Genomic DNA, 25,874 nt, shown 5'->3' with positions numbered 1-25,874 from the left:
TTTATTGTTTACACAAGTTATTGAATAGTTCCGCATCAACGGTATATGATCATATCGTGTTTGAGAAACATTCTCTTTAAAGTTGTATCATAATAAATTTTCACAGGGCATCCTGGATCATAAGCTAAAAATCATTAAACTTTGTCAATATCTCATCCATGCCAAAGGTACATAATGATGAAAGAGAGCCCATTTATTTGTTTTAGTTATCTAGTTCATACGAAATTTCACATAAATTGTATATGGCATCGTTAATAAGCTTACTTTCACGACGGGCCTTATATAAATGATTTATCACTTGTTGCGAATGCCTCGCAGTTTTAACACTTGAATCCGACCAGTCAAGTTTTGGCCTTGCTCTGAAGCCCTAGCTGTCCACACTAGCGGGCATTGCACGACGGGCAAACACTGTTCCCATAACCCTTTCCACTAACGTGACCGACCGAGTATGCAGCCAGAACGATGCGATTGTCCGGTAACACTGCTTCAGAAGCGAGAGAAAATATCAACAGCTGGAAGTGCCAAACAGGCATGCACGATTTTCAGATGAGGAAACGCCGCTAGCTTTTGACTTGAATTTATCTATTATGGTCAGACAAATGGTAAGATTAAAACAAGAGCCACCTTCCAATGATCGAAATTAAGTTTCCGTGTGCAAAACGGTTCACCTGTTGAAGCAATTTCGTTGCTGAAAATACCTTTCAAATTTTGTAGTTCTCTCGTTATTTTATTGATGTATTTGTTCTCTGCTCGCATTTAGGTTGTTATGTTCTAGATGATTTTAACAGAAGTCCTGCTTTCCAAAAACATTTTAAACACTTTGAAGAAGTTATAACAGATGTACTGTTTAGTTTTTCACAAACACACAGAGTAGTGTCTTTAATTACAGTTTGGTAACTGCAAAATACGGCATAGTACCCCTACCCGGTCCACGCCTGGTCAGAATCAAAGTATATAACAGCTTTAACAAATAGGATTAATAAAAACCATTTATCCTTAACTTTATTGACCGATTAACACTGATCAGTGAGATTGGTGTCGAATTTTAAAATAACAGTACACTGAAGTCTGAATACATATCGCATTGCAGATGAAGTATAAGCTAAGTATCATTCCCTCTGGATGGATTTCATGATGCATTTTAAAACCGTTCAATATAATAATAATAATAATAATAATAATAATAATAATAATAATAATAATAATAATAATAATAATAATAATAATAATAATAATAATAATAAACAAAGGGAAATTGATGATTTCCTTCTATCCGAAGCAACAAGAGTTTTTGGTCAGTCGCACAACAAGAGGTCAACAGTAGAAGCAGTAGTAGTAGTAGTAGTAGTCAAATTAAGGACGAGAATCAGGGAGGTCCAAGGAGACACCAACACTGCCAATAATGACATCGATGACCATTAATGGCGTGATGCTGGAATTAAACGTACGTTAATCAATAACCGGGAAGCAACAGAGCGAACGGGAAATGACATCTGCAGAGGGATTTGTCAACTTAGAACCACGATCAGCAAGATTTAAAAAGACACGAAAAGCTCGACCAGTCAACATGTTACGAGCGAATTGGTTGACTAAGACCGGCAAAGGTTTATCGTTAATGTTGATTTGCTTTATTGTCTGGAAATGACAAAAGCGCTCTAGTAAGGTGTACTGTATATCTTAACTAGAGCCATGACGAAAATAATACTTCATTGAGAGCATTCACCGACATATCCTTCCGATAAGCTGTCACATAAATAACATCATTTGTTTCAGCAGATTTTCTCGGCAGCATTTTCCCTCCATCTTCTCATCTCTCTCTCTCTCTCACCTCTTTTCACTTTCCAGACTCGATGTAGATATTGCAACCACGGTCACTGAAGCTGATTGGCCACCTCCTCCATTTTTAATTGAAGAAATTGCAAGCAATAAACAGATCTCAGATACGACTATGATATTCATGAGGACTTGTTCCTCGCAATGCGAACGCTTTTCTTTTATACCTATGTCAGTCATCACTGCTGCTCTTTCTGGTAAAAGCTATAAGAAGTTATTTATGTTGACATTTCTTACTTTCAGGTCAACGGCGGTTCTGAAACTTAGCCATTAAATCCAGTTCCGAACTCCTGCGGTCATCTGGAAAGATTTGCCAGCTTCTTCAGCTAAATAACAAAGAGGCTTCATAATATCAAGCAAAAGTTAAACAATTTTAGAGAGATAAACGGAACGTTGCTCGAAACGTTTATCAGTTAACGAGCAATTCTTCCAATCTATGTGGCAACAGTTAGCATATAAAAAAAAACAGCTGATTACCCCATGAAAGGAAAATCAAGTCACTCACAGAAAGGAGGTTTTGGGTGTTACCCTCTCGGTGTTTATTGACAAGCACAGTGGACAGAATGAAAAGCAGGTTATTCTTCAGATTTGCGTTCTTGTGGTTCATAATGAATACCTCAAAAATCTAAACAACAAATAGGATTGATCGCGAAATAATTTCCTTGGCAGCCCATCTCATCAGCCGACAAAAAAATACAATCATTTCCCAGTTAGTCCACCAACCCCTGTCGGTGGAAAATAAGAATTATCCTTCAGTCACGAGGCACCCATAACTAACTTATCTGCACTCGAAGCCAAGAAGTAAATAGATGGCTAAATAAACGAATAAAATAAGAGAGTAACAATCAGGAAAGTGACTGACTAAAAAAGAATCGTAGGGTACAGCTATGCTTGAACGAACACTTGTCCATCCGAGATCTCCTTCCCTGCTTAAAGTTTCCAGCTGTTCTTGATGACGGTGATGAAATACTCGTCATCATCGATGGATTTGCTGAGGCCAGAATAGTAGTCGAGGAACTCGTCTTTTGTTACCTGAAAAAAAGGAAGAACCTCGTTTACGTGAGTTCTTTTATTACTAATGAGTCCTTACATGATTAAGAAAAGCTGAGGAATAAAAGTGGGTGGTTCGTTTATGGATAATGGAGCCCGCAGTGAAGCACAAGTACAATTCCTTATAGAGGCTGACAACTGCATATTTATTTGCTTTCACTGCTGATATTTCATACAAACGTATACTACCACTTTCATAGCCATACATGCACAAATAGTGCATGCATGTTGCAACTACACCCTTTTCATACAATATCACCTCTTTGTAAGTTATTTGCAAATTGGGACATATATATTTTAGAGAATTATAAACTTAAGTTTATGAAAATACTATGAACATCGTATTGCAATCTGAATTTTTAGCTGATGCCACTAAATCAACTGCTTTCAATCAAATTGTCCCAGGGGAAAACTATGCATTAGTGTATTACATACATACATAGTGTATGTATGTATGTATATATATACATACATACACTACGTATATATATATGTATATGTATATATATACATACCTAAATGTGTGTGGGGGGGGGGTGTTAAGAGAGAGAGAGAGAGAGAGAGAGAGAGAGAGAGAGAGAGAGAGACGAGAGAAGAAGGCCGGAGAGGAGAGAGAGGAGAGAGAGAGAAGAAGAAGAAGAAGAAGCAATTGGAAACCGACCTTCCCGTCTTCGCTGACTCCTGCCTCGAACCTCCCGATGAACTTGAGCAGGACCTCGTCCTCCGTGGCCTCTTCGGAGAGGACCTTTGGGTGGTGAGAGGCGTCGTACTTGTCGCGGACGTCATCCAGCGTGACGACCCCGTCGCCGCTCTCGTCCAGCTTGGCGAAGGCCTCCTCCACGATCTCTATCCTCGCCTCGTTCATTTCAGGCTGCGAAAGAATTGCGGTTGTCTGGGAATTAATTTTTTTTTATAACTTCTGCGGGATTTTGAGTTCATCAGCAAATCTTCACATAAATTATAAGTCTGTCAGTCTTCTGGTGCCGAGCCATGAAAGTTTTAGTTAAAAGTTAGTCTATCTTAGTTTTACCAGACCACTGAGCTGGCTCAAAGGATTAGATATTTTTACGTGGCTAGGAACCAATTAGTCACCTAGCAACGGGACCTACAGCTTATTGTGGGATCCGAACCACATCATATCGAGAAATGAATTTCAATCACCAGAAATAAATCCCTCTGATTCCGCGTTGGCAGAGCCGAGAATCGAACTTAGGACCACCGGATTGGTAGCCGAGCGCGAAAACCACTCGTCCAACAAGGAACTATGAATGTTTTAGTGAATGAAGTTTTTGCTATTCTGAATGCTTTGAGTTCCGTAGCATATGTTGTTGCGACAGAAATGCGACAACAAAACCGTAGTTAAAAACAAACGTTCGAGGTCAGGCACTTTCACTCACACATGCTACCATTAGCCTACACGCAAAATTGGGTGCGTGCTTTCAGAAGTGGGTCTATACTCAGGCCAAAAACGAGTCTTCTAAATCATTAATCTTAGGACAAAAAAACTTTGTGCCACGCACGGTTTTGAATATTGCTGTCGTGTCTCAGACAAAAATATCATGCGTTAGAGAAATTCAATTAGGCAGACTTGATTAAGAGGGCGTAGCCGTGGAAGTTACTCGCTTTCATCAAGCATTCACTTAAAATTTAATCGAGATCTTTTACGACAACGTTCCTATGGAATGTCCTTTTCTATAAATATGGGCCTGTACACTACATCGCTTTGTTTAGAATGCTAATCCGTCTAACCAGATATAATTATTATTAGAAATATTATGAAGAACAATCGATTTAGTATCCTCAAACCAAAATAATCAAACGGACACAACTTGGTGCAAAAAAGAACTCTCTCTCTCTCTCTCTCTCTCTCTCTCTCTCTCTCTCTCTCTCTCTCTCTCTCTCTCTCTCTCTCTCTCTCTCTCTGTCCGTCTTCTTACCCTGAGTTTATCTAGAAACTCATTATAGTTGATGGAGCCGGTTCCATCCTCGTCGAAAGCTGCGTAAACTTCGGCAAATTCGTCTGAGCTCATGTCCAAGCCAAACTGATTCAGGACGTCCAAGAATTCCTCTTTGGAGAGAGTAAGGTTCTTATCTTCGTCCAGTCTTCTGAACATTCTGGAAAACCATTTCGATGTTTATGCAGACTATCAAAACCTGGAAACTATGACGACAAACTTTATATTACCTGTGTGGCTTTGAAACACTGTCTTGTATAAAGGAGAAACGGGAGAACACACATATGTAAAGGACTCGAAAGATATCTTTCAAGGCACCAAGACTTTTATTTTGAAAGTTTACTCTTTCCACAAGAAATGAGACATTACAAAACTTATTTACAAAGTTCTATCACAGGAGGGAAACCGAAATAGGCCAAGAAACACAAGCCTCGGATAAAGATGAGGAATAGACGTGGTAGAGAACAGAACCCAAGAGACATTATTTCTCATGCGATCAACAAAAATATAGACATTTGTTTACAGAGAAGAGAGGTAAAGCAGTGAGCAGGTTGTTCGACTAATGGAACAGTTAAATATATAATAAATCTATTGATCAATCAATAAACCACTTCATTCTGTCAGTTACTAAACTAAAATAGTGTCAAGAAGATTACTTGTACTGCCAGCAACACGAGAGTTAACTCATAGGAAGTATTAACATCAGTATGGATATACGTACATGGACTCTTATTCATTGCCAAGACTTACTGTAAATTAAAAATTGCTCTCAAAATCAGAATGAAAACAAAATATCCTTTCATGAAATAAATAGATGAAACAGAATGGAACAACTGTACAACGCACTTAGTTCGAAAAGGTCCGAACAATCATACCGAGAATGTGTTCTCGTAGTCTGTATAAAGGAACTTAATTTGTGATGAAGAGCAGTTGTCATATAATACAATATACGCATTAAATAACGTCCAATTTAAGGAAAAGTGCAAAGTAAATTCGACCTAATTAGCTTCTGCAAAGGTAAAATTCATAATTTTCACGGTATTTGGGGTGTCGATGCAATCCTTAAATTCAGAGACCAATTTAATTTGTACGGATCAATTTTCGAGCAAATTGCGCCCCCTAAGTCATTCTTCTTATAATAGAAAAGAAGTCCACCTGTTTCTCCGATGTTGTCACAATGGAATTAATCCATGACAGGTTGCAAACTGAAGGTTATTCGATTTCTTTGAATGAACGATTCCTTGTCTTCTACAGGCAGGCATTATTCAAACGTCATAGAAGACGCAGTTCAAACACTCAGTGTTTTATTACTTTAATCCAAATAGTGAATTATTTCATGAACAAGAAAGACCTCTAATGATTATTCATGGCATGCGAATATGGTCCATCCATTGCCTAAAAACTGTATACAGTAAGACTGCGAAACCAGGGACTTCATAAAATCCCTGAAATTTTCATGGAATTCGTGAAATCTTGGTTCATGGTAACATGGACGCCGGCAGCATATTTTCCAAGGGTGGGGGGCACAAATCTTTATACATAGATGGATAGTCTCCGATATCAAACAAACAAACACTTTCGAACTAGCAGGCTAATTCCAAAAATAGTATAAGCGCCTGCATTTCTTTAATGAATTATATAATATATATATATATATATATATATATATATATACATTATATATATATATACATATATATATATATATATATATTTATATATATAATCTATATTATATATAATATATTTATATATACATTATATATATATATATATATCAGTATAGTATATATATTATATATATATATATACATATACTTTTATTACTATATATATAATATACAGTATGTGCAGTGGAATTGCGATGCCAACAATTTATGTGAAGCACTATATATATATATATATATATATATATATATATATATATATATATAATAATATATATATATATATATATATATATATATATATATAATATTCCAGGAATTCAGTGAGGGGCCTGACGTGAGAGCGCCCATTTTCATGTAGTAGTACAATGTTTCGTTGTGTTTAGTACTAACAACCGCCCCCGCCCTCACCTTAGGGATCAAATGTTCCTAAGTGAATCAGTTATCTCACGAATTCCCTAAAATTGACAGGTATTGCGTGAAATCCCTGGTTTCACAATCTTACTGTGACAGGTCTGAAGAATGTCCAGAACTCTACGGAAACCTACTGCCAGTTTTCACTTTGTAAATCGTGCAAGTAAGAAAATGCCAATCTAGCAAAAAGTCAAGATCTATAACACAGTGACAAGACCAGTGTTAATGTATGAAGCAGAAACATAGGCTCTAAGAAGAGAAGAGGAAGTAAAGCTTGGGAGAACAGAGATGAGAATGCTGAGGTGGATTATGGGAATATCGCTGCTTGAGAGATTGGATAATGATGGAATAAGAAGAAGGGCAGGCTTAGTAAAGATTAACAGAGGTGATAAGAGAGGCACGATTGAGATGGTATGGGCATGTGTTGAGGATGGATAACGAGGAGGGACTGAAGAGGGCTTAGGAGGAACCTGTTAGAGGAAAGAGATCGAGAGGGAGACCGAGAATGAGATGGCGAGATAAAGTGAAGGATAACATGAAGAGAAGGTTTGGAGAATTGATGCCTTTGATAGGAAATGGAGAGGGCGCATGAGGCAACCGACCCATTAATGTAGGGATAAAAGTGGGAAAGAAGAAGATTAAATCCCCAACAACAACATTTCTCGAGAGCAAACCACCTACTTTCCAAACTGAAGGATGCTGTCGTATCCTCGGGTCAAAACCAGACACCTCAACTTCTCCAGGGGATCATGGGCGTGTTCAGCCTCATGGGCGCAGGCCTCTTTCATGGCATCCTCGCGAGTCATGCTGCAAAGAGAGTGAAAGACAAACTCAGCAATCATTATCTAAATCTTATTTAAAGAACAAATGAGGCATTGAAATGAGCATATCATGCGGAAAAAATGACACCATTCAGTTGAACCTAACACGGGGAAATGGGAACCTGTGAAATAAATCGCATAAAATATAGATTTTAGACCAGAGGCCAATTGCTCTTGTCTATGAGGTCATTCTGCGCTGAAAAGGAAATTGACAGTAAAAGGATTGAAAGGTGTAACAGGAGGAAAGCCTCGCAGTTGCACTATGAATCCATTCTTAGGAGAGGCTGAAAAAAAATGTAAGAAAGAGAATATAAAAGGAGGTACTGTAAAAGGAACGAAAGGGGCCCAAAATCACATTGCAAATAACCTCAAGTAATGCCTACATTGCACCGCATGAGGTGCACTGGCGGTACTAAACACCCTCCCCCCTTACGGGGGTGAATATGAAAGAGAGAGAGAATTTATAACCCTAACGGAGGAACTATGTCAATCAAGAAGGCTCCATTTCAAACGAGAAAGTGTCACGAAACGACCAGATTGAGAAACCGCGAAGGCAATAACCAACATTTCAGACGTAATGAAGAGGCGATTGTCGACCCATCGATTGGGTAGAGTGTCTGAGAAGTAGAATATATCATAACGACGAAAAATATCGGGGGCAGTGTGCATAATGGAACTTGGAAGGGAAATGGGGTCATTAGGTGTTCTCGCCTGACACCGCGTCGATAACGCCCACCCGACTGAACAGCGGAAAGGCTTGTGCCTAATTACTCTCATTTGACAACCCAATGTAAAGTTCTGTAGCTTACGCGTTGCTCTTTATGTATTTACGGACGAACCTTAGGGAAATGATGATGATAAGAAAACGTCTATAACTGTTTAGATAAAAAATATTAAAATTTTCGCGCCGGCGCTAACTAAAAAGAACCTTTTGATCAAACGAGTTAGAGAATTACTTAGATAAATCGTCAATTAAGACATCTAAATTTATTGTACTGAAAGTTTTCTGCAGAGGGCGAAAACAACCAATAGAGAGAGAGAGAGAGAGAGAGAGAGAGAGAGAGAGAGAGAGAGAGAGAGAGAGAGAGAGAGAGGCTCAAGCTACACTTAAATTTTCCTAGTCAACACGAACATCGACCTCTCTCTACTCAGCGGTTGGTCAAATATGCAACCAATGAGCAACACTGGAATGTGAGCTTGCGTTCGCACGGAAAGACTGCTACAGTGTAAGAGAAGACTGTTCCTTTGGACCTAAGGGAATGATTCCCTCTGCTTGACGTGAAGGAATGCATCTCTTCACAGTATGTAATTACATAAATTGCCCGAACTTTGAATTCCTAGAAACCTCGGCTGCAGAAAATCGTGCCCCACTCTCTCTGTTATGTAAGAAGGCAATGAACTGGGATGTTTATCACTGCCACCTGTAATAAAATGAATCAAGAAAAGTAAGCTGGACGAGTATAGTATTTTAATTTTTCTTCTTAAAAATCGCCTGATTTATAGAGTTCATCTTTTTGCAAATCGCATTCCTCTGTTATTAGTTAACCCAGCTTTCAAAAGAAGTAACCATTTCACAGGACAGCACAGAATGTCGTGCAAAAGGAATGAGTCACCTTTGATATTTTGGGCAAACGCGCATCAAAGTAAGACGCACAGTCTCCAGTAGGAAGTGTTGTCACAAATGCGGTATTCCAACCACCTTAGAAAGTCGAACAAGGATGAATGAGTGCTCTGTTAGCAAATGTGATCGGAAATATTTCCCCATTTCTTGGAAGCTTTTAAAGGCCAGATTCAGCGCAGCCAACATGGAATCAGAGTAATGTATTTCTGGTGATAGAAATTAATTTCTCAATAAAATGTGGTTCGGATCCCACAATAAGCTGTAGGTCCCGTTGCTAGGTGACTAGTTGGTTCCTAGCCATGTAAAAATATCTAATCCTTCGGGCCAGCCCTAGGAGAGATGTTGATCAGCTCAGTGGTCTGGTAAAACTAAGATATACTTAACTTAAAGGCCAGATAGAAAGCAGAAACAGATTGGAGAAAATAAATATACGATACTCTTGTTCTGTTTATAAACTACATCCAGTTTCGGGAAAAATCAATATATAATTCAGATAAAAGTAAGACTATGATATCTCTTGAGCACATTTCTTTTCGTCAGTTTGTTCTTCGGCCTGTTAATTCTTGTCATGAATACAATTCACTCCTTAATGTACACGCCATTCAAATAAGAGAACTAGATGCAGCATTATTCTCCACAGATTGTAAATTTTCCACTGATCAATTACTGAAGTAGACGTTCATGCAACAAACTTGACCTAATGATACAAAAGATTTAATATCAGCCAAAAGACCAAAAATTGTTCCAAAACTGAAGGGTCGTACAGTTCTACAATGTAGTGATGAAAATTCAAAAGGCTGAAGTGAACTACACCTTGAGCATTGCAGACAATCCAGAAATTATCGTAATTCGACCAAAACAAAAGGACCCTTTCCTCCGTCGTAAACAAGTTATAACCCACCACCTGCACTCGGGTAACATTCTTCTGCAGCTTGGTTTCATGACTATCTCTAATGAGTTAAGTTACTTTTTTAAAATTAAATGTTATAAATATATATATATTATAATTAGATATATATATAATATATATATATATATATATATATATTTACGTGTATATGTATGCATATATAGATAGCTAGATAGGTTCTATATATATATATATATATATATATATATCTATATATATATATATATATATATATAATATATAGCGTGTGTGTGTGCGTGCGAGTGTGTCTGAGCATGAGTTCGTTTACGAACTCATGAACTCATTTAATGGGGAATGAAACTTCCTCCTTAATTATTAAAACCCATTAATGTACAACGTTGTTTCTGAGCGCTAAAAAGCGAGGAATAATTTAACATCGACCAATTTTATCACCAGGGGTAAACGAAGGCACCTGTCCCGTCGCGAGGCCCTTTTATTCAGGCAGCAATACTCAGAAAAAAGAAATCGGGGTCACCTCGCGCCTTCCCCTCCACCTAATCGCCTTTTCTTATCGAAGGAACCTCATTGCAGGATCCTGTTTGCGTGTTTATATTGAGCCTCGCGTCACGTATTCTGTTGACTCGCGGAGATAGGACGTCAGAGAGAGAGAAGAGAGAGAGAGAGAGAGAGAGAGAGAGAGAGTGTGTGTGTGCGTGTGTGTGTCCTACTATATCCACCAATTGACACCATTCAACTTTTCGTGTCTTCAGTGTCATGACCAGTGAGAGATCCCGTGACATCGTATGGCATGCGGTGATAATACTCACGTGTCTGACGTGATTCTTGTTATTAAGACTTCGGAATGTTCATATATATTTGTATTAGTTATTCAGCAGTTTTCTCGGCTATTAGTTTTCGTGAAGGCAATTCAATTATTGTCATTCTATTGTTTCGCTTAACAATGTATAAATGTCGTCGAAAAAGCAGAAGCTTAGACGAAGGTACACGAGTGCCACGTATGTCCAAGTTGCGTGTTGCCCTCGATTGAAATGATTACGTTCTTCCCCCCACCTCCCCACCCCGCCCCGTCATCGATCATTGCTTCGATTTACCAACGTCTTCACGAGCAATGCAATCTGAGAGAGTCTCAGACCATTTTGTTTCATCAATTTATCGCAGTGACAACTTCAGCCATCCCTAAAGTACCTGGGAACACGAGACGAAATATAGATTCGTCCCATTTCAAAGAATGTCTCCGGATGGTCGGTAAATCTAAGCGTTCCATTAGGCTGCAGTTCTGTGAAATGCGAGGCATTTGATTGGTATGTAAATCGATCTAAACTAGTTTCTGTTAAGCTTATCATTCGAAACATTTCTGGGCCTTTCCGATAAGAAGACGACTCTCATTTCTCTTTCGTCAGCCGGAAACACTGATTGTTGTCCTAACCATGAAAAGGCCAACACTTTGAGCCCTAAAATTATTCCCATTAGGTGCAGGATCATTCCGAATTCAATTAAATATTGAACGTGAGCCTGAGTTGACTTTGCCGGTGAACCTGATCGTCTATAATTCTTCAAGCAACTAGACCAGCTCAGAGATAAGAAATCGTTGGATATGTTTACACTTTGCAAACACCAAACTATTGATCATCAGGAAATTGTACCGGAAGTTCTGCTATAGTTATAGACTAATAGCTATTTTCACCGCCTTCCCCCATTCTCTCTTTCTCTCTCTTATTTGCCGCAGTATGACATCACACCTGGGGTTACGGAGATAATCGGGTCACGCATCTTCTAACGGCTTTGTTTTGTTCTTTTAAGTGAGGTCATTCAGATTTAATCCTGGCTCCAAACATTAAAAGAGAAGACGTTTTTATTTATTTATTTATTTTTTTTTGCTGTTTCTTTTTGTGCCATTTAAAAACGAGGTATAATTAGGTGCCAAAACAAAGCGAGACGCTACTTATTTTTTTGCCCTGAAAATGTGCACTAATGAACTCATTTTTCGATTCTGAAACACAAACTTTGGTAGTCATCTATCCCTTCAGCTAAAACATTGGCCTAGAAATGATACCTTCTTGCTCGAAAGAGAATGTTATATTCAGTGGCTTAATTTTCTGGTTCATAAGTGACTTGTTTCCAGATAGAACTATGTCATATTTTGCATTATTGCATCAATTACTATTACCATTACAAATGCATTTTAAAAGGCTTGCTCAAATATTACGGTGTTCACAGATGCCTGCGTTTGAGATATATGTATGTAATATTATATATTATATATATATATAATATATATTATATATTAATGATATATAATATATATATATTATTATATAATATATATATGTATATATATATATATATCTATATATATATATATAATATATATATATATATATATATATATCTGTGTGTGTATGCTACTAAATACCATATTCCGTTTATTACTACCGTCACTCTAGATGATGAATCAAGAATGAACTTCTTGAACGGAAAACTTCGCAATATGTACTACCAGCTGCTTTGTATGCGTGTACAGAAGAGTCATCAACCATCACAGACATATGTGCGTGCGTGCGTTTTGAGCGTCTTTTACTAGGGAGACATTTTCCATTTCATGGCAGACTTTCTCGATCTAACTCCGTTAGATAGATTGGAAGATGTATAAACTGCGCGCCTCCCGTCCCTTGCCATCAAGGACTGTCGTCGTCTTCCTTTTTTTTTCAGAATTCCATCGTTCACGTACTGATCATCCGATACCATCTCGGAAACAATAAACACACTACTCCCTAGGCGTACCCATCTATTGCTATACCTTTCAATCCGATTCTTCAGTCATATAGCTGCTAACGTACCATCTTAGAGCCGTCCTGAAGCCCAAACTTGCTTTAAAATCCATAAAACCATTGTCGAGTTGCGTTCATGTGAACAGTTAGGTACAGAAAATCATGAGGCTTGAAGACGGCAATGATCCACATAAAAATATCTTGAATAGGGCTGATTTTTTATTCGCTTCCAAGATAGATCGCTCGACTGTCTTTTTGATTGGCACTAGCACTGTCAATCAAAGCACAAACACCTGATTATCACATTTATAACGACAATCACTAGGCACTAGTAATGGCGCTCATTTTTAACTCTTATTACTGGAACACGCAAACGGGCCATTTACTAGGATAATTGTAGGAAACGAGCCAAGAATATGATTAAATACAGAGGTGACTAACGGAATACTTAAGGTGCGTTCACACGGTCGAACAATGTCCGACGGACAAACATTATTACCAATTAACAATTGTCTGCCGGTCTTTGCCTAGTGAGCAGAGTAAAAACAGTGGTATACAACCTCAACTGGTACCACAGTTTGTTGCCAGATCTACTTCCATCGTTTCAACGCTTATAACGTCATCCTGCTTCGCCTATGATATGGTAACAATGTTTGTCAGTCGGACATTGTTCGACCGTGTGAACGCACCTTTAGCAGTTGGAAGGACGAAGCACTAAAAAATATAGATTAAGTGAGAGGGAAGTGTACTTGGGTGCTGTGGAAATATATTTGCCCGCTACAAAGGCCGCAGCGTGGTCATCATGAGGTCAGTTACCCGTGGAAGGAATCTAAATTATTTCCTAAAACTCAAACACGTACCACGAAGTGGCGATACACTTATTTCCTACAAAATGCAATGTATAGAGCAGGATTATGCTGAGCCCCTCAAACTTCCAATAATAATAATAATAATAATAATAATAATAATAATAATAATAATAATAATAATAATGACTTTGAGATTGTGATTATTGCTGTTTTAACAAAAGATGTACCAGAACCTGTGTTGCACAGAGCAACATGGTGGTTAAAAAAAGAATTTGATGAAGGGAAAATTGATGTTTTCCATCCTGAGTGGCTCGTGATATTTCCGTGGAAAATTCAACTTTAACATCATAAATGATAACTGTTTAAGATAGATAGAACGTAGGATTTAAGCCAAAGGCCAGGCGCTGGGACCTATGAGGTCACTCAGATCTGAAACGGAAACTAACAGCAAGAAAGCTTGATTGGTGTAACAGGAGGAAAACCTCGCAGTTACACTATCAAAAAATTGTTGGGAGAAGGTGGAAAGACAGATGGAAGAAAGAGAATATGAACGGAGGTACAGTAAAAGGAATGGAATAGGTTGCAGCTAGGGGCCGAAGGGACACTGCAAAGACCCTTATAAGGAATGCCTACGGCACAGATAACTTTAAGGAGGTGTGGTTTCTCAGCAAAGGCGCCCAGTGGGTATGATAAGCAAGAATGCGTCAGGAGAGATGATGAATTGTGGAATAAAATAAAAGAACTAATACGTCAGGGAGGAAGGAATGGCGGAGAAGGATGAAAAGTTGCGACTTGTTTTCTTCCAAGGTCGAACACAACTGCAACTGAGCACAATCAATATTTATTCCTCGCCCTCCTGAGACCTTCCAGGAAGCTTGGACAATGGTTTAATAGCTTCCACATTTCAAACCTGCCCACACACGCACACACACACACACAATATATATATAATTTATATATATATATATTATATATATATATATATATTATATCTATATAATATATATTATATGAGAGAGAGAGAGAGAGAAATTTGCACGTATAACTGATAGTTTTATAACGCGAGTGAAAAAAAAGTATTTAATGGCTTTAAAATACCGCAGTCTACAGACGTCTAATTCCAGTGATATAGGACGAAGAAAAATCCAATCATGATGTCAAGAGAATAATCACTGCTTATCACACTATAAATGCAATAGAACAAAAGTGGAAATCTAAATCTGAGAGAGAGAGAGAGAGAGAGAGAGAGAGAGAGAGAGAGAGAGAGAGAGAGAGAGAGAGAGAGAGGACGATATAAAAACGTTCCAATAACAACCACGGGAAAACGATACGAAATTTCATTGGTAATGGAGGACCTCGTCCAAAAACGATGAAGGTCAGCTTTAGAAACAAGACCTTTGGATCCGATAGAGCGATGAGGACGTGAAGGGGTCGGACATCTTGTAACTGAAGTATTTTCTTCTTAGCTGAAAAAAGAAAAAAGACGGATTTTATTATTCTTTTGCCCCTTTTAAAGAAAACCAATTTCCACTGGACAATCTTATGCTGCTTTTCGATAATTATATACCTTAACATGACTCATTCTAACTTACTCTCAGAAATGGCGCAAATACAAACATATCCCTTTTGCTCTCCTCGATCTATCCGAGCTTTTTAATTTAATAAACTGGTCTGTGTGTGATTCCTTTTGGCATTTGAAGTTCTGACCTCCGGTTAAAATTCTTCACTGAGATGATGTTGGCACATTGAAATCCTAAATGTCACGACGAACCCAGAAAGAGATTGCAATTAGACTCTTACAGCAGCATTCAAACCTGCAAAACCGAAAAGTGTTCATTCATACCTATCTTTTGCAGTCATCCAAATACGACTCACATACTGCCCTCCATTGACACGGGAGTTTTAATGCTTTTAGTTTACTGTAAAAGTATTGAGATGGCTATTTGTCTGTCCGCCCTAAAATCTAAAAAACTACTGAGCTTAGAGAGTTGCAAATTGGTACGTTGATCATCCACCCTCCAATCATCAAACAAACCACATTGCAGCCCTCTAGCCTCAGTAGTTCTTATTTGATTTGCAGTTAAATTTAGCCATGAGCGTGCGTCTGTAGGTGCCAACAACACAGGCCACAGCTGGGCAGTGGCTGAAAGTTTCCAGGGCCGCGGCTGAGAGTTTAATGGAGTTGGCTGAGAATTTCATAGCGCATTATAAGCTGTACAGAAAACTTTTTTACTTGTTTCATTTTGAACTCAAATACTGAACTACCAGCAAATTTACTTTCTTCGGGTTGTCTCCGGCAAATCATCTATTTTTGAATGAGGGCTAAGACTGAACTGTTGGTGACTTAACCACCATTATTTATTACCAGTCATTGGTGTCTTGTTTCCATTGTTATCAATGTTCTTCTTAACCAAGTATCACGCTCTCCCCACTCTAGTGCAGCCAGATTTCTGTCAAGGAGAGAAATGAAGATAAACCTCGAAGATTTACTGGAAAAATCTCTTGTTGTAGCGATATCAAGTGACTTACTGTACACGGAGTCTGAATCAGCCGGAATGAATTAATTGATCGCTTAGTTTCATGTTCAAAAGAACAATATAAAAGACGAAACTCATCGAATGTATTTCCTGGAATGCAATCACTTCGACTACACTCGTACATGAAGGTCTGGATTCAAACAAGTTCCTCGTTGGACGACTGGTTTTCGCGCTCGGCCAACGCGGAATCAGAGGAATGTATTCCTGGTGATAGAAATTCATTTCTCGATATAATATGGTTCGGATCCCACAATAAGCCGTATGTCCCGCAGCTGGGTTTGTTTGTTTGTTTGTTTGTATGGTGTTTTTACGTTGCATGGAACCAGTGGTTATTCAGCAACGGGACCAACGGCTTTACGTGACTTCCAAACCACGTCGAGAGTGAACTTCTATCACCAGAAATACACACCTCTCACTCCTCAATGGAATGGCCGAGAATCGAACCCGTGACCACCGAGGGGAGAAGCAAACACCAAACCAGCCACGCCACTGAGGCGCTATCCTGGGTGACCAATTGGTTCCTAGCCACGTAAAAAACTTTAATCCTTCGGGCCAGCCCTAGGAGAGCTGTTATCAGCTTGGTGGTCTGGTTAAACTGAGATAGACTTAACTTGGATTCAACCAAATGCTTTGAAGAAAATAAAATGCATAGTCAGTCGTTCTTTCTTATGTGCTGTATTATCCTACTGTCTCTTGGCAATAATATGAAATCAAATTTTTCATTCCATTTCCAAAGGCATTTTCTTTCGCTCTGCCTCTTTACCAAGAAATGAGAGAAACCCCAATACTCACACGACGACGATTCACCTTCAACAACAGCTTCGTCTGTCGTGAATGGAATATAGGATTTGGGCCAAAGGCCAAGCGCTAGGACCTATGAGGTCATTCGGCGTTGGAATGGGAATTGAGAGTAGACAAGTTTGAAAGGTGTAACAGGTGAAAAGCCTCGCACTTGCGCTATGAAACAAATGTTAAGAGAGGTTGGACTAGTAAGACGGAAGAAAAAGGAATAATAGCAATAAGGAATAATAAGCAATAATAAAAGCAATAATCTTAAGTAACGCTTACGGTGCGCCGCGTGAGGTTAAATGACTGTGCTACCTCCCTACGGGGCTCTGTCGTGAATTACAGCAACGGAATCAAAAGTGGAGGCGTCGTTTGCATGCATCAAGCAACGTTCCTTGCTTGCTATGCACAGCTCGTCTTGGCATTATTTTCTTCAACAATTTATGAGGGAGACTCTTGATTTATCAATGTTATTGGTGCCAAGAGCTATAAACAGTGTGGAAGATATCACTTGAAGCATGCTATGGTATTAAACCCTCGTGTGTAAGTATACACGCATATATTATAAATGTATGTACTTATGTATATACACACATATATAGGACTACTATACATACACACATATATATAAATTATATGAGTAGGTATGAGCGTTTACAAATACATAATGTAATACACATTCATATACATACACACAAGTACTTGAGATTATATATATATATATATATATATGATATATATATATATATATAGATATATATATATATATATATATATATATATATATATATGATATATAATATATATATCATATATATATATACATAGTATATGTCTATATATATATACATATATATATGCATATATATGGTATACATAGATATATATATATATATATATATATATCATATCACATTACCGTGATTCATATACATACATCGAGCTACAAATGTCCTTTAATATCTAATTCGTTCTATCTCGGAATTAATATATTTTTCATATATGTTAACCGAAGTGGAATTTTTTAGTCGATAAGAGATTTATCGACTTGAAAATTTCCCTTCGGTTAACATATATGAAAAATATATTAATTCCGATGTAGAGCGAATTAGATAATAAAGGACATTTGTAGCTCGATGTATATATATATATATAATATATATATATATATATATATATATATATATATATATATATATATATATATATGAACTTCTTCGGTAATTGATGAGTTCATTTAGTTCTTGTTATTGAAATTCCGCAATGCACACACAAGCACGCATATATATATATATATATATATATATATATATATTATATATGCGTGCTTGTGTGTGCATTGCGGAATTTCAATAACAAGAACTAAATGAACTCATCAATTACCGAAGAAGTTCATACGATCTGCCATGTCAAATGAATGTTAAAATATTATTGGACGTTAGAATATTAACTCAAAAATAAAATTTAATCTTTTTCCCAGGAAGCTAAAATCGCACCTTTCCTCACAATCATGAAAACAATAATTATGATAAATACTTTGTCTTCACTGAGAAGTATTCATCTGCTTCTCTAATTGTTTTTGGTAATATGATTCCATTTGACTATGGCTCCTGGGTTGTGCGTCATTTAATCGCTGCAGTATTTCGAAGCAGCACGATCTTTAGTGCTGCTCTCATAAAATATTGTTGTTATTGTTGCTTTGGTTAGCAGGATATTGGCGTTCATATCTGTGGGTCTTCAAACACCTTAATAATGTTCCAGAAAACACCACATAAACTAAAAGAGGATATTACTTGGAATAAAATTGTAATAAAGCTGCAATTGTTAGAATTGTGACAAAATTGCAAAAACATTGCAAAAAATTTGCAACACTGCAAAAAAAATGCAATAAAAATGCAACTAAATTTCTACAAAGTTGCAATAAAATCTGGATAAAGAAACTATTAATATAAAGTATTGGGAAAAAATCAGATGCGAAGTTTAGACGGAAACTTGAACCAAGTAAGTATTCAGGAGTAGTCACTGACAGCGACGAGGCAGTCAGGACTTGAGAAAAATGAAGATTATCTGTTTCTCTCTGTTTTAGCGCTTTTGACGCGTGCGAGGGGAATAAAGCTTTTTCGCGAAGAGGGCCAAAGACGATTAAACATTCTGCTAAATACGATATAGTACATAATAACATACTGTGATCTGTACAGCGGGCACCAAGGTAGACAGTTACTACCCTAGTTCTCAACACAAACTGTTACAGAACAGCACAGTGACCTCGTAAGCAGGCTACGTCAATAATGGACAAAAATCCACCGTTGAAGTCTACCTGTCATATTGATTTACTCTCCATAACTGGACTGGATCTGTGAATTAAACAAATGCGACGCTGTTCATGACACGGTTCGTCAACAGACTGTGCCTTGAACATAAAACTCTGTCGTGAATTCCCATTTGTTACTCACTTGTTGCAGTTAAGGACAATTGTATTGTAGTGGAGCGCAAAGAAAAATTTATGACACGCGAAAGCCCATTGATACCCAATGTCATGCAAAAAATAGAAAAATTCTGGTATGCGTTCGCGTCCATAAATGACTCGGGGAAGTAAGCAACAGTACCAGTCTCAACTGTCCTGCGGTTGCGCCCGTTTGATAAACGGTGACGCGGAAGAAATCTACTCAAAGAAAGGGCAACGCCCACCGCCGCCGCAAACTTTGGCTGGATCGAAGGAATGTGGCCGGTAAGAGCGCGTTCATATTTACCCCTATGGATTGTTATGAGTTGCCTGTGTCGTAGTAGGCTTGCTAGGTCAATACTCGAGCGTGGAACGAAAAACGAATACGCAAGAAATATATCTTCATACCATAATGGGCGCTATGTCTGTCATTCAATCACTGCCAAACGGCTGGTCTAATGGGCATGAAACTTGACAGGGTTATAGTGGAGACCCCTAAGGTGGTTTATAATGGTGTTTCATTCTACCTCCACCCAAAACCCCATCCCCTAATGGGCGATATGTCTCCGTCCCTTTCAAGGGACAGGTGGGAAACCGTAACCGAAAATTCATGCAAAACACAAACTACACAGCAACCGTGAAAGTGACTCCTGGCGTTAAAACGGACAATCTTACTATAATGGGCGTTTGTTATGTTATGTCTGATAGTGTCAGTAAAGAAGTTAGTAGAAACCTTCAGAGTGTTTCTGCAATGTAAGGTCAATAATAGCTGCAGAGAGATAAGTCGCAGAAGTAATGAGGTCAAGAGATATGTTAAATTTGCAAGAAACAAATGGATCGGAAACATTTCATGAGTTTTAATTAACTGAAAAATATAGATTTGTCTGGAGAGCAGGAGCAGGGGGAAAATAAATTTCGAATAATAGAGGAAAATAACGAGGATACTTAAATGCACGAAGGGCAAGAGACAGATCATGAGGAATGAAAGCAGTAACAGCCGGGGAGTTGGCGATGCTAAAAACTATACTACTGTTGGTAGTATGTAAAGGTCGGAAGTGTGATAATCGGTGCTGGCCTGGATGGAAGAATGTGTAACTAACCAGTGAGCTGGTAAAAGTCCAGGTAAGTAGGGAGGGAGCCGGTAATAAAAATGAAAGTGGCACTGGCTAATGGGTTAGTAAACGTCGACATCTAAATTAGGAAAAGAGAACAATACAAAATTAGCAGAACTATTAGCCATAAAAAAGCACTGTTTAACAAGAACAGAGAAACCAAGGCTGACGCACTCTCTAGTGGTCTGTAATACACCTTATAGATTATTGGTTGCAGATTTAGTCTCACACAAGGAGCGAAGGCACAATAATAGAAAGGCTACCTCCGGCCTCGTAGGTGGTAACTAGAGCAAAAAATAAAAAAATATAAAAAGAGGGGGTAGGGGTGTAGGAATGTGAGCAGGGAAGATTTGTGGTAAGAAACAAAACAAAAAATTAACTAGAGGAAGGAGAGAATTTTGTAGGATTTACAAAATTCACTGCGGCAGGCGTAAAAATCACGTAAATTAAGGACTACGGAATGTCAAGACGGGGCGGAGGAGTTTGAGGAGCTTTTACCAGGTAGGCATAAATGTGAACTTCGACTGGCAATGAGGAACGATCTTAGGGGAAAAGGCAGATGGTAATTTCTTTCAATTTCTTGAGATCTTTTGGCAATGAGGTACCATTGCATGGTAGATCTATTACGCTGTCTTGAGAATACGACTTAAAATACGGACAGACTAGTCTTATAGGAAGAGGGGGGAACAGTGATATATTTTCGAAATGTTTGAAGCAGAGCGGCTTCAAGATAACTCAGCAATTGATGAAAGTTTGAGAGAGGATCCCAAGCGAGAGAGAGAGAGAGAGAGAGAGAGAGAGAGAGAGATAATTTGGGTGGAAATTTAAAGTTTGCTTTCACAAAAGGTAAGGATTCGTGTACTTGAAGGAATCTGGCAGTTTCAAAGGAAGTCGTATATCGAGGAGAGAGAGAGAGAGAGAGAGAGAGGGGGGGGGGGGGGCCGGCAGTACCCCCGGGTCGGTTAGATTCTAAATGGGAATATACAAGAATCGAATATTGAGTGGTCTGACGTGGGTGGATCTGAACATCACCGAGACCTTTCCTCATTGACAGGACAGGTCAAGTTCTTAGTGAGTGTCAGAGTGAAAGGGTTATGGGAGCTTTCTTGAGTATATATTTTGGCCATAACAGCAAAGCCAGAGGGAGAAGTACATGGGAGATTTCAAGTATGACAAGAAAGTAAAGAAAAAATCACTTTCTGTCTAAACCTTCAGTGACCTTGAAGAGAATAAAACCAAAACGGAAGTGATGGTGTTTCAGGAAGCTAGAAGTAATGGGACTACAATCAGACACAGCAGCTAATCAACAATTGGATATGACAGTCCGTTCTGAACATCTAAAACAAGGAATAAATAGGGAACATGTAATGAGAAAAGAGGCTTTGGTATGTTTTATGGATGTAAGAAGATTCTCTAGACGAAATGTTATGGAAATTAATAATAACAGGAGGCACAATCCTGTCAAAAACTGCGTTTTAGGTAGATGCAGGGTAAAGGAATCCTGGGAAAGAGTGCAATATAGTATGTTTTATGGATGTAAGAAGATGCTCTAGAGGAAATTTTATGGAAATTACCAGGAGACAAGATCCTCTCAAAGACCGCGTTTCAGGTAAATGCAGTGTAAAGGAATCCTGGGAAAGAGTGCAATGGATGGAATCCTGGGAAAGAGTTTGTTTGTTTGTATGGTGTTTTTACGTTGCATGGAACCAGTGGTTATTCAGCAACAAGACCAACGGCTTTCGTGACTTCCGAACCACGTCGAGAGTGAATTTCTATCACCAGAAATACACATCTCTAACACCTCAGTGGAATGCCCGAGAATCGAACTCGCGGCTACCGAGGTGGCACGCCACTCAGGCGTACATTGTCTTATGATTTTGGGATTGATTTTTCCATCGTTATTCATTGATTGCATTGTCATGAAAGAACCCATGAAACCGTTTATTTCATGAGAATTTTTCCGGAAGAAAACTGCTCATATCAACAATTGATTACCAGATCGAGAAACCTAAATTCCGAAACTGGAACCCCAGTGAGCAGGTGGTGAACCCTATCGCCCTTGACATCAGCTGATGCTTCGTATCTTTCCTAGATAGCGACCCCAAAGGGTTTCAACCCGATATGTTTGTTTGTTTGTTTGTATGGTGTTTTTATGTTGCATGGAACCAGTGGTTATTCAGCAACGGGACCAACGGCTTTACGTGACTTCCGAACCACGTCGAGAGTGAACTTCTATCACCAGAAATACACATCTCTCACTCCTCAATGGAATGGCCGAGAATCGAACCCGCGACCACCGAGGTGGAAGCAAATACCATACCAACTACGCCACTGAGGCGCTTCAACCCGATATGTATCCACCAATTTCGCGGCGTCTTGAGTACGAGCCCGTTGGGGATGACCGTAAAAACATAAACAAAAGGCTGCAAATATCATAAAAATAATGACCCCCAAGAAATATTAGTCCTACATAACGACCCCTAAAACTCTCTTGGAAAGATCCGATGCTTCTTTCTGTTTCTTCTCTTCGCTGATCACCTTTTCAGCCCATTGGAAACATTGTTTGGAAACAAAGTTTGCAAACTGTTTGCAAACGCTTACTGTATAATTGTTTCCTATCCAGAATTGAAAACAATTGAGTGTGTCTGTGTGTATATGTATATATACACATGTAGAATGTATTACATATATGTAGTGTATATATGTATGTATATATAAATACATATACATACATAAATATGCTTACATAAGTACTTAAACATATGTACGAGTATATGTACATATTCATATTTTCATATGTAGATATGCATGCATATTATGTGTGTGACACGCTCTTTTTTCTAAAGCCTTTCTCAAACATCTTATTTAATTTTTATTTATTTATTTTTTTCCTCCTCGAGTGCATTAAAACTGCCAAGTAAAATACAGAGGCCACAGCACCAAGCATCCTGACGACAACTGAGGTCTGGGGAGGAAACATTGTTTGCAAACAGTTTGCAAACTTTGTTTCTTGGTGTGGACAGGCCTTAAAAATTCGAAATACCAAACAACAGATATGCGTCTCTCTCTCTCTCTCTCTCTCTGGTCATTTTTAACTTTGACTAAGTTTATACCACCTTCCTGCCTGTCAAAATACTCCGCTCAAAACAGCTGAATCAACTGAAATCTACTTTCGAAAAACGGTTAATAATAGTGGCAGCTCGTTTAAGCTGTTATATTCTCGTTTTAGTCGAAAAACGTTGTCGGGTGCAACGATGCAGGAACTTTTATAGTCTTGAGGAGCCTACTACGATTTCCATCACAACGCATTGATTAAAACTGCGTAATTCTTCATTCTAAGAAGAATTACCAGTACTTCTTCGCAAAATTTCCTTAAGTGAGAGAAAAAGTAACCTAGACATTGAGATGAATTAAATTATATTGTTTCCTGCATTGCTGTGATATGGCAAACATACTGGATGTTCAAATTCGTAGAAATTGCAAATGCAAAAGTAGTGGATATGTTAAGACTACATTTTGGTATTTAATCTCTGATTATGTGCTACAGTTTATAACTCTGGTCTTCTTGATTTATTTGATTCAACTCTGCATCTTGAACAATTTTACTTACAAGAAGCTTATATATATATATATATATAATATATATATATATATAATATATCTATATATATATATATATATATACACATATACATATATATAATTATATATATATATATAATATATATATAGATATATATATATATATATATATATATATATATATATGAAACAAAAAATTTAAAAGGTTTTAACCCAGACCAGGTGGATAAACAAGAGCCACCGTCTGTCGTCATGTCAACAACGTCATAACCTAACGAAATTGTCCAGCGGCAGGACAACACACTGGCAACAAAAGCCTCAGCTGAATGTAAACAAACTGCCACGAGGTGAATTCTCTAAGGCACAGCCACACATACCGAAACTTTCACAGCTCAATGAACACACCGCTTTCAGAAGCAAAATCTCATCTAAAGCTTATACTAATGCTCAGCCAGAAAACGCTTCAATCATGACCGGGAATCCCCAAAACAAGGAAGAGCACAAACGAGGGTATACTTACATTGCTTGTTACGGTTGAATGAGGTGAACGGAGGAGGAAAGGCGACGAGACACTACCTGGAAGGCTGCCGGATAAGCTCTGACACTCACTGAGAGTGACCACGTCGATGGATTGATTCACTTTCGTGCAGCTTTTAGGGGAGGGGTTAAGGCGAGAATAATGGGTGAAGCCCTGAAGGGGGCGCTGGTGGGGTCAGGTATTTCTTTAATGACTATTCCTTGACAGCGTTGGCAGGAAAAGAAAAATAAATACGTAGAGGCCAAACGGGAACGTTAGGCCTTGCTTGAGTTGACAGTGTTAATGCCCATGTGTTTAAAAATGACGTGAAAAATAGACAATTTTTACATCTTTTCACCTTTTTTGTACTTTACCTACGTGAATTTCGGGAAGTTATTGAAACCTAATTTCTAAGGTAACACTTGAAAACCATTTCAGAATGCCCTAACACAGAACCGTTCAATCCTGTTTGCAAATGGTGGCTCTTGAAAAAGCGCCTGTATATTGTGAATCCTTTGAAAGCACCTATAATGATTAATACCTTTTAAGAATATCGATATTTCGCCGAGTGTTTGGTTAGTATGAAGGCTTTAATAACTGACATTTCAATTTTGTTTTGTCATATTTCCTTTAAAAAATGAATTTCATTCCACTTACGAAACGGAATTACCGATTAAAAGCTCTGTTAAATGTTATGATTCGGGGAACGGTTGGGTGTAATAATAGCTCTTTTGTAACTCAACTTAATCTGGTAATTAAACTCATCACCAGTGATACAGAGCTATGATTTGAAACATTATTTTTAGCCTTTATTCAGGCGTAATGTTATCGGGAATTTAGGAGATTAATCCTTTGATATACTGGGAAACTGATATTGCTAGTATCAGTATACGTCTTCTTGGACATTTTTTTTTCCTCAACACCTTGCGTTCTTACTCTCATAATGCGGAAGATATTCAGTGTCTTGTGACGATAATGATTTTCACCGTCACGAAAACTTGCCTCAACAATAAAACCGAACACTGAATGGGAAGACAGTGAAGAGAACCCAATTATGTAAGCGCTAA

General features: G+C 38.2%; 1 protein-coding gene across 2 annotated transcripts; it reads right to left on the bottom strand.

Moving 5' to 3' along the window:
• Window positions 1-989: 989 nt before the first annotated feature.
• On the bottom strand, window positions 990-24,968 carry LOC135220606 (crustacean calcium-binding protein 23-like). 2 transcript variants are annotated; one of them, XM_064257898.1, is made up of 5 exons: window positions 24,811-24,968; window positions 7,601-7,726; window positions 4,821-4,998; window positions 3,545-3,754; window positions 990-2,865 (listed from the first exon to the last, which is right to left on the bottom strand). In XM_064257898.1, exons 2-5 carry the CDS (start codon window positions 7,723-7,725, stop codon window positions 2,764-2,766), a joined length of 615 nt encoding a protein of 204 aa, XP_064113968.1. In that variant the 5' UTR covers window position 7,726; window positions 24,811-24,968; the 3' UTR covers window positions 990-2,763. The 2 variants fall into 2 exon arrangements, with proteins under 2 accessions (XP_064113968.1, XP_064113967.1); XM_064257897.1 differs by lacking the exon at window positions 24,811-24,968 and adding an exon at window positions 15,226-15,284.
• Window positions 24,969-25,874: the final 906 nt, after the last annotated feature.

The sequence above is a fragment of the Macrobrachium nipponense genome, chromosome 2, assembly GCF_015104395.2.
Source record: "Macrobrachium nipponense isolate FS-2020 chromosome 2, ASM1510439v2, whole genome shotgun sequence".
Taxonomy (NCBI): domain Eukaryota; kingdom Metazoa; phylum Arthropoda; class Malacostraca; order Decapoda; family Palaemonidae; genus Macrobrachium; species Macrobrachium nipponense.
This window is presented reverse-complemented; position numbering and strand designations above follow the sequence as displayed.

Coding starts and splice junctions, on each gene's coding strand:
- LOC135220606 (XM_064257897.1), bottom strand. CDS start 15,269: ATGTCCGACCCCTTCACGTCCTCATCGCTCTATCGGATCCAAAG. Junction 7,727..15,225: donor TCGCTCTATCGGATCCAAAG/GTCTTGTTTCTA, acceptor CTCTCTTTGCAG/CATGACTCGCGAGGATGCCA. Junction 3,755..4,820: donor AGTTTCTAGATAAACTCAGG/GTAAGAAGACGG, acceptor ATTCTTTCGCAG/CCTGAAATGAACGAGGCGAG.